This window comes from Centrocercus urophasianus, unplaced genomic scaffold (assembly GCF_019232065.1).
Source record: "Centrocercus urophasianus isolate 14NV4802_14NV808 unplaced genomic scaffold, USGS_Curo_1.0 seq_11, whole genome shotgun sequence".
NCBI lineage: Eukaryota > Metazoa > Chordata > Aves > Galliformes > Phasianidae > Centrocercus > Centrocercus urophasianus.
In genome coordinates, this window is record NW_024884253.1 from 43,436,572 (window position 1) to 43,446,230 (window position 9,659).

General features: G+C 43.3%; 1 protein-coding gene across 1 annotated transcript in view; it reads right to left on the reverse strand.

Moving 5' to 3' along the window:
- TAF4B (TATA-box binding protein associated factor 4b) overlaps window positions 1-3,231 on the reverse strand; it is a 70,378-nt gene extending 67,147 nt beyond the window's left edge. Inside the window, exon 1 of the mRNA XM_042808916.1 lies at window positions 2,961-3,231. Coding sequence (XP_042664850.1) covers window positions 2,961-3,231 — 271 coding nt within the window. The remainder of the gene's footprint in view (window positions 1-2,960) is intronic.
- Between the last annotated feature and the right edge of the window lie 6,428 nt (window positions 3,232-9,659).

Consider the following 9,659-nt stretch of genomic DNA (forward strand, 5'->3'; position numbering starts at 1 on the left):
TGAGGGACAGGGACAGTGTAAAATCCGCACAGACACAGAATTGCATTCAAGAAAAGAAAAAAGGAAATCAAATGCAATAAAGGTAACCAGGAACCTCACCACTCCTTCTCCTCCCCAAACCTTTACCCATTTCCTTCTTTTAGCAGCACAACCCAACAATTTCCTCCTGCAATAGGAAGCTTGAGTTAACCAAGGGTTCAATTCCCCATTAAGAATGTGGTCTATGACAAGATATTTGCAGTCTGGGGAACAGTTTTGGAACAGCGCAGACCACAGCACCCAGAGCTGGGGTCAGAAGCGTATGTTATTGGCAGCACTGCACTCACTGTCACTGCCTGATCTTCACCAGTCATACAGACAAGTTCATCGAGTACAAAACTCTGAAATGCTGCAAAAGTTAACAGTGACAGTAACTGACGATCATAGATATTCCTTCTATTTAGGAAGAGACAGACCCATCATCCAGTCTAAGAGCTAATAGCATTTTAAGGGCAAAACACAACAACCAAAGCTTCAGGGTAGAGTCTGTCTTGTTGAAAGAGGTGTGTGAAAGAGTCCTTGGCTGAAAACATAGCACAGGCAGGCAGGGTCTCCCACCTCATGACTGCTGGTACAGGAGATACTCTAAGGACAAAAGAGGAACACAGCACTAGTCTGGCTATTCAGCCCCGAACCTGCATTTTGAAGAGGAAAATGATTAAATACCCCTGTTAGTCATGTACAAGTCTGGTTCTGTACACAGTGCAGAACTTGTGAAGCACAACAATCTTCCATGGGAAACTCAGTGAAGTAGCACTTGGCAGAAGCATAATCCAAGCTCAGAGGAGTGAAATACCTGGTCATCAGACATTAACTTTCCCACCTCTTTGCTTTACTCTGGGCAAGGAAAAGAAAAGCAGAAGCTGAAAAAAAAAGAACAGCCTAAAGCCATGACTTCCAAGAACTTTTTCTGCCCCCCAAACAATAGAGTCAAGTTCTGCTGTCCTGGATGCCTTCCTTTTCTGCAAACAGCAACTGTCTATAAAGCTAAAAGAGCAAAACCTGCTCTAGACTGCAAGTTCACAAGTACTGCAAAATGACAAATAAAAGTGCTGTTGTCATCCACCTTTTCTTAAAAGAAGCCATTTGCAATGCCTCCAACTGCAGTCCAGAGAGAGCATACTTTCTGCATGCATTTTTCTTACCAGCTTTCACAGGTACTGCAGGTTGAATGTCACTGTTCTAAAGCCAGGTGCAATCTACCTAGCTCATTTTAGGCCATATGGCTAGGTTTTATAATTTCTTCGGAATAAACTCTGCAAGCTTAAGGATTCAGTATTTTATTCCACTGTCTTTTCTAAGTAGTCCAACACTTGTAGTTCTAATGCTATACCATCTTACAGCATCTGGATGATTTTTACATCAATTCAATTTTTAATGAGTAATGAAGACAGGGGTAGAACATTAACACTTTATCAAGCAAGAATGCATTTTTAAAATTGTCCTTAGGATGATCATTCTGAAACATTTCCTGGAGACATTCACCAATTCATAAGAAATCCAAAATCGTCGGTGCCCTTTTTGCTGTATTAAATTCTAGTTAAAATGTTGCAGAGTACTGGTACCTCTGAACTTTCAACACAAAGTCTTCTTTCTTAGTTTGTCCCAAGAGCAAGGAAAACAAGATGATGCAACAGAATGGTAACACCACTTTTGTTACATTTGCCAACTGCCACAACACAAGCCAGTTTATACCCTGCACTATGCCTTCACTTACCTGTATCAAGCTACAGCAGAGAAAAAAAGAAAGAAAAAAAAAAAAAGAAAATAAAAAGTATTGCTAAGTTGCACTTCCCAAACTACCAGCTACTTATACATGCCTTCACCTGCATGGAAGGATGAATGCCAGTACATTCCAGAGAGTAAAGCATTAGGTAAAAACCCTGAAAATTTGAGATCCTGACTATTAAATAATAAAGAAATAAACAAACATTTTCACCACATTTCATTTCAGAGGAAAGTTCGCAGGGAGTTAGACTCATCCCTGACTGCTGACTTACCCAGATATTACAGCACATGTGAGTGCTAGGAAACCCAAAGCAAAACTTACTTATTAAACACTTTCTTTCCCCTTATATTAACAAATCCCAAAGAGACATGTGTCTTTGAAAAAGAAGCGAAAAAAATAAAGAAAAATGAAAGAGAAACAAAAAAGAGGAAATGCAAACATGCAGCAGCAGAGGACAGAACATACAGTCAGACCTCCATTTAGGCAGCATCTTACGTGGAAGTAACTGAAAAAGATGCTCCCACAAAGGAGCTGTCCTAGCAGAAAATAACTGCAGCAACAATCACACTGAGGCAACTGCGTACCTCAGGAGAATAAGAGTAGTGGTATCAGTCACTGTGGTACAGGTAGGAACACCTGGGCAGTCCCTGATAGCGTCCCAAGTCATAGCTACCACAAAGGTAGCACTGGGTGCTACACCAGTGTTCATTTTGCTGCTCCATGAAGTACATCCACAAACTTATTTCCCGCATAGGTGTGATAAAAAGACAAGCCCCTCGAGCATTCTCACTGCACACCTTATACAGAGTGATGCTTTGCCCCACGAAGGGCTCGCAGGGGCCTGGTTAGCCACCACAGCCAAAAGAACTCCACTGTAACAGCTTGCACGGAATGCAAAAGTTGCCTGATGCGGCAGCTTCCACATCCACCCTGAATCCGCCTCAGGTGCTCTAAGCACCCCTAATAGTGCCCGACTCAAGCCGCCCGTGCTCTCCACGTCCCGCAAGGCAAGCGAACACCCCACCTCACCCACCCTCCTCACGGGGCAGAAAAGCGACCGGCTCCCAACTGCTGGGGCACTCATCCCAACTTTCCCCATCTCACCCAGCTTCCTGAGCTCCCATTTGCCCACGCGGAGGGACGAGGCGGGAGGACACGCGTGGGGCCCCCTCGGCTGGGGGCACGCACTCACCTGGGGGCAGCTGGAAGTTGGCAGGCAGCTGGATGGTGGCGGTGGGCGGCCCCTTGGGTACCACCAGCGGCCGCGGGCCCCCCGCAGCAGCCGCACGCATCGCCGGGGGCCCCGCGGAGGGAGCGGAGGGCGCCGGACAGCCGGACACCTTGGCGGCGGGGCTGCCGCACGCGGGAGCCGGGCCCCCGGCGGGAGAGCCGGCGGGCGGCTGCTCCGGGTGCCCGCCGGGCATCAGCCTGACGGGGGCCGCCGCCGCCGCCGGGGCGCTCATGGAGAAGGAGAAGGCGAGGGGGGCGGCCGGGTCGCGTAGGGCCCCGCGCCGCCCCGCAGCATCGCTCAGCGATCAGGCGCTGCCCCGTCCGGCGGCACGCCGCCCAGCACACATGGTCACCCCACTGCCTACTGCTCAGCGGCCCCACGTGGGCCCGGCCTCCCCCGCCGGCGGGAGGGAGAGAGGGCGGGCGGAGGGCGGGCCCGGACCGCCGGCTCGTCCTACTGCGGCGGCGCCCAGCCCAGCCCTGCCCCGAGCCTCTCAGGGCCCGCGCCCGGCCGCCGCCCGCCGTGTTTATAGCGCCATGCGGAGGACGCGCAGGCGCTTAGGCTCCGCGCCGGGCCGCGTCACGGGGCTCACGGGGCGGGGCTGCAGGCATCCCGTGGCGCTGCGGGGGTTTGGGGTGCGCGGCTGCCCTTGGGGAACAACCGCGGCCTTTAATGGCGCTTCCCGTCACACGCTGAAAGTTGTTTCAAAAAGGCAGCCGGGCGGGTCGTGCTGCTCTGCTAGGGATGTCGGCGTGACCTTCAGCTATTTTAGGGCTGTGTATCACTGGGTTCTGAAGCGTGCTTATGCCCATAAAGCTGAAGGAGCTCTGTTCACCTGCTCAAGGTGAGTGCAGCAGGAGTCAGGGCTTGGTGTGTAGTACAAAAAGCACAACGTGCAGCAAAGAGCAAGAAAAGCGAAAAAAACAAAAAAAAAAAAAACACAAAAAGGAAGTTTCATTTGAACTCATATCACCCGTGTAAAATTTGAATGCAAAAAAAAAAAAAAAAAAAAAAACACAAACAAAATTTTCATTTAAAACAAAACACCCCGTTTAAAATTTTAATTAAAAAAAAAAAAAAAAAAAAAAACCTGCCCTCAGTGCCCTGAGAAATGGCTCGCTGTACTGCTGCTCACAGTTCATCCCACTGCAGGAGGAAGACAACACTCCCTAATCATTTCCACTTACAACTTTGTTTAATTTCAGTGTTACTGCATTAAAACGCTGTCAGCAGTTGCTGAAACAGAACAGGGCACTTCAGAGCGCTCAGAACTGCAAGCACGTGGTCACAGCTTCACGTCTAGCAAGGTCAAGCCATACTCTCCCAAACTGCTACAAGCAGCAGCAGCAGCACAAAGACACACCACAGAGCCTGGCTGAAAAATTGCCTTGATATTCACACACCTCAAGCTCACCCTATCCTACCTGCTAGTTACACTGCTAGCTGCAGCAGATTGCAGAAAAGGCTACTATCCTAAAATTTGCAACATACTAGGTCAGACAAGGTGCCACAGATATATATTCCTACCTACTATTTGGGATCTAAGCACAGCACTTGCTCTCTTGCACAGCACCTCCTTGCCCTCATCGCCACAGCTCCCATTCCTCCAGCCTCAATCGTTCTCCTGCTCATCCAGAAGAAACTCAGACCAAAATCCCACAGAGGGAGCAGCAACAGAGCAGCTTCTGGAGAAGAGGAAGCTCGGGAAGACCTTATTGCTCTCTACAGCTGCCTGAAATTAAGTTGTAGCAAAGTGGGGGTCAGCTTCATCTCCCAGGTAACAGCAATAGAACAATAGGTAATGTCATTAAAGTGCGGTTCCAGGAAAGGTTCAGGTTAAATATTCAGAAAAAAATCTTCTCAGAAAAGCTGTATGGTATTGAAACAGGCTACCCAGGTTGGTGGTGAAGTCACTGTCCCTGGTAGTCTTCAAGAACAGGATAGAAAATGGTGCTGAGGGACATAGTGGGCAAGGTTGTAATGGGTTAATGGTTGGACTAGATGATCTTGGTGGTCTTTTCCAACCTTAATGATTCTATGAATGGTTACAGTTTCAAAGCAAAAGAGTAGATGAAAAGGACTCTGGAAGAGGAGGCTATGGAGTACCTCAGGGAGGAGGCAGTCTCCATACCTCTTACAGATCTTCCAAGTCTGAGCAAATTAAATCACAATTACTTATGTGTATGAGCCTATGTTCCATGCCTAAGGTAACAACCAGGGCATGAGTTACCTCCCACGCACTGAAGGATGTTCAGAGAAGATGGAGAAATTTCTGTTTCAGCAATCAAAACCAGTAATGACTAGTGACAGAAGGAATACGATGCACTGAAAGGCATGCTGTGCAGAAAACAAGTTCTACTCCGCTGGAACTTCAGGGAAGAATGGAGTAGGCTCATTAGTTAAGTCCAAGCTTTCTTATCTTGGGGCCATTCATCTTCTGAAGGAATCCCTGAGACCATCACAAGAGTGCCCAGGAGTGAAATTATACCTAGATGAGACCAAAAGAAAAAGCTGAAGTCAAAGAACGTGCATGAAAGCTGGTTGAACCACATTGTGAAGATAGCAAGCAGAAAGTACGGCATAGTGAGAGAAGACATCCCAACTCTGCAACAGGAACAAAGTAAGTAACATGAAAGACAACAAAGGAAAATGTATAAGACAGTGATAATAAAAAGGGAAACTCCTCTGAACAGAGTAGAGAGGATCTAGAAATATTACAAGGGCTGCTCCAAAAGTAATGCCTCCTGTTTTATGATGTCAGAGGCAGATGGTGGTGGTATGGCAGTACAAGCTGAGCCTTCACACCAATATTCCATCACATTTTGTTGCCAGGTCACAGACAGCAGCCGAGGAGCAGTCTGACAAAACCGCATCTGGCATGGAAGTGCATAGGAAGCAAAGCTGTGTTACTGAATTCCTCCATGTAGAAAGATTGCACCCACTGACATTCACTGACTCTTGCTGAATGTTTATGGAGACCAACCAGTGGATGTGAGCACAGTGAAGAGTGGATGGTGTAATTCAGCAGGAGTGAGAGCAACAGTGGGTCACCTCTGCTGGTGTAGATTTTTGCAAGCATGGCATGCAAGCTGTTGTTTATCACTGGCAAAAACACATAGCTAATGGTGGTGACTGTGTTGAAAAACAGTGTTTTGTAGCTAAGAATTTGCTTTGTCCAACAGAGGGGCAACTGTCCAACAGTGTTATTATGCTCTTTGTATCTGCTTTATGAAAATAAATAAGAGGCATTACACACATCTCTTAAAAATAATGATAAAATAATACTGGGCTATGTTGAAGTACCATAAGCATCCTCTCCAAACAAAGCAGATGCATCAATTACTCTGTGAAACTGTACAAGAAGTAAAAGGAAGAGTTCTTTCTCCACAATGGAAAAATGTATTATGATAAAGGACTGAATACCACAAAATTCCTGTCCAGACAAGCATGCTTTAACACTTCAAACAATAGACTTCTATAAACTCCTTAAACTAGAAGGCAGTTTGACATCAAATACCTTGTTATAGTTTCCTACAACACTATCAAAAACATCTAACATGCTTCAGTGTTTTAATCTGTCAGTAATCCTCTTCACAAAAGTTGTATTGTTTCTCTGATTGATAAATTATCAATTAGTACAAGCAATGAATTAGCTGGAATAAGAAACTTTTAATATTTACCTTAAACCTTTCTTAAATGACAGACCTGGAAGCACTATGGAATTAAATTAAGCATGTAAATGCAAAACAAGGGAAAGAAATACTTGTGACCATTTAATCTCATTTGTTAAATTAGATGATTTTAATTGAAGAAATGAAAAGGTCACATCTAGATTTACCATGAAACATGTTTGATATTAACAAAAAAGATGAGCTCTTCACGAAAAGATGCTGAAAGAAGTGAGATACTGAAGATAAGACTAATAAGAATCAGAGGAGAGAAAATTTCACACCAAATAAAAAAAGGAAAGAGTGAGAATGACTTAGCTGGAAATTACTGAGTAGAAGATAGGACCAAAAAGGTTAAGTAATGGGAGAAGTTTTGCAAATGTTAACTTATTTACTAATGAAAATGGCCAAGCAAAACTACGACAGGATGTTTAATATCCTCAAATAACCATGACTTTACATTATATTAGCAATTTCAGTAGATTAGTTCAAATTTATAGTCGATGTCACAGTCTGCCCTATTTTTTTCTTGACTGATGATCTTTTATGGTGATGTCTTTTTCTTTTTGAACCTTCGGGCTGACAGATGCCAAAGCAAATACTGCACTTAAGTCAAACTCTTTGTTCCATGAGGTACAGTGCACTACAGCTTTAAACCTCATGAAACATTCAAAAGTACAGTAGGAAGGTAGAACAAAAGAATCAGGCATATACTTGTCTATTGTTCTAAGCTATAATGTTTGCTTGACTATACTGAGTAACAGCAAGTGAGCTTACTGAACACTGAGCTTAGGCACAAGAGAAGCCATATGAAGCGGAAGTTTTACCTGCAAATGCATTGTCTGGTCGGGGGAACCAAAGCAGCATCATAAACCACAAGACATGATCTGATGAGGTTGAATGATCAGGTGCATATGCAGCTCACAAGCTAGGTTTTAAAGCAAATAACATTTTAAGAATTATATAGCTGTATTACAAGGTCAGAAAGGATACCACTTGTTTTCCAGAGGAATTCACTGAGGGAACGTGGTTTTCATCAGCTCCTGCAAAACACGTTAATAAATTTTTGCGGCAAATGACATGTGCAAGAAAAAAAAAGAATAGGCAGGCCTCTCAACAGTGCAGGGTGAACAAGCATATCAGGATTAGCATAACTGCAGCTCCCCTAGGTTTCAAGAAAAATACAGAGCTCAGTTTAGGAAGAAGCCAGTTCATTCAGCAACTAAATGCACTGCAGACAGTTACTGCCTGTTAAAATTTCAAAAACTTTATAACAGCTATCACAGCTGTTCTGGGACACAGGTATTTTTCTTCCTTTTCAGATTCTTTCCCCCTCTATTTCTGAAACTTTTATTTCAACATCTTTTACACTAAAAAATAGGAATAAGACAAATAATCATCATCATCATCATCATCACAATTTCCATATGCAGTGCTGTAATCTATTTATTCATTTATGTTCTGTAGCGAAAACAGTGCTGCTAAATATCTGTGAAGCATTTCAAAATGATGCCAACCATCAGAATCAGATTTTCTTGATTTTATATGAGAATCAGATGATAGTAAATTAAGATACTGCCTGCAACCAACAGAAGAGTTACCAGAGAGACTAAATGGGACTGCATCTCCTTCCCACCATTAACACTGTGCAACAAGTGTAGTCTTGTGTTATGCTGCAAAACAATAGCCATTTCACTGAGGTGCATCCTACTGCTGATGAGGCTGAGGAAATGCTGTAACACAAATTACTCTGCTAATTCCTGAACTCTGGGTGCAGATAAATCAAAATTGCATTGGTGTTCTCCTACATCCTTAAGCAGGGATTGGAATTCTGTTGCTGCAGACGGAAACAGCATGAACAATCCTAAGTTCAGATGTCAGTTGTAACTACATGCCACAAGGTACTTTCTAAAATTTATCTATTTATCTATGTTTAATTGCCTCAAGAATTATTATTATTATTATTATTTTACATCGGTAGTTGTGCCAGCTATTAGACTTTTTAATTTTAAAAAAGTCTAAGAATTAATATTTATTAATATTCTGGTGAATATTCCAACTTTGCTGGGAAAATGAACCTACAGCACAATATTATTTTCTCCATGTGAAAAAAGAAAACAAAGCGAACAACAACAACAAAACCAACCAAATAACAACATCAAAAACCACCCCTCCCAAAACCCACTACTGATTGGGAACGTAACTAATCAGTTTTATCAGGGTAAATGATTAATTCTTGTTCAAAAAGCAGGTTTGTGTCTACATTTTCCTCAAAAGCATTAAGTTGCAGGAGATTGTTGGTGGTGTGGTGCACTCATTTAACTTCCACTTTCCTGTGCTTGAATATTTTTTTGCATTCAGCAGATACATGGTTTTTAGCTGATCTGCTCACCTTCCATTGGCAATTCAGAATTTGGTTCACCATTAACACATAACGAATAAAACCATGGAAATACCCAATTTCTGAACTGGAACTGTGATCTTGTTTCCTCCTTTTAGACTCGTGAATGTTGCAAATAATTTAGACTTGAAAAAAATAAAAAGAACAGCTGGTCTTAATGCTTTGTTATTTTCATGAGGAAGGAAAAAATCTTTCTACTATTTGTCTTCACCTCACCCTCCACCACTTATACTTGAAAGGACAGAGATCTCACTTTAAACCTCAGGCAAATGGGAAAACTAAAACATTAGTCTGATGTCAAAAACATTAATGAAGAGCAAATTAAGCATTTAACTTCTTTACATATTTGGAAAAACATTTAGTTATTGTTCCTCCACCCTTTTCCTCTATGCTGTTTTCCTAAACATCCAAGTCACAGTCACTTACTGTACTGTTTTAGGATCAAATGTGTGATGAAATGCACAGCAGATCTCAAAGCACACACACAGAAATTTGTTACTCGAGCTGAAGGCCTAGATACAGTTAATAGGAAACCCCGTGTATCTCTATTTAGGGAGGGTAAAAATTCAGATGTACCCTTTGCTCCTGGGG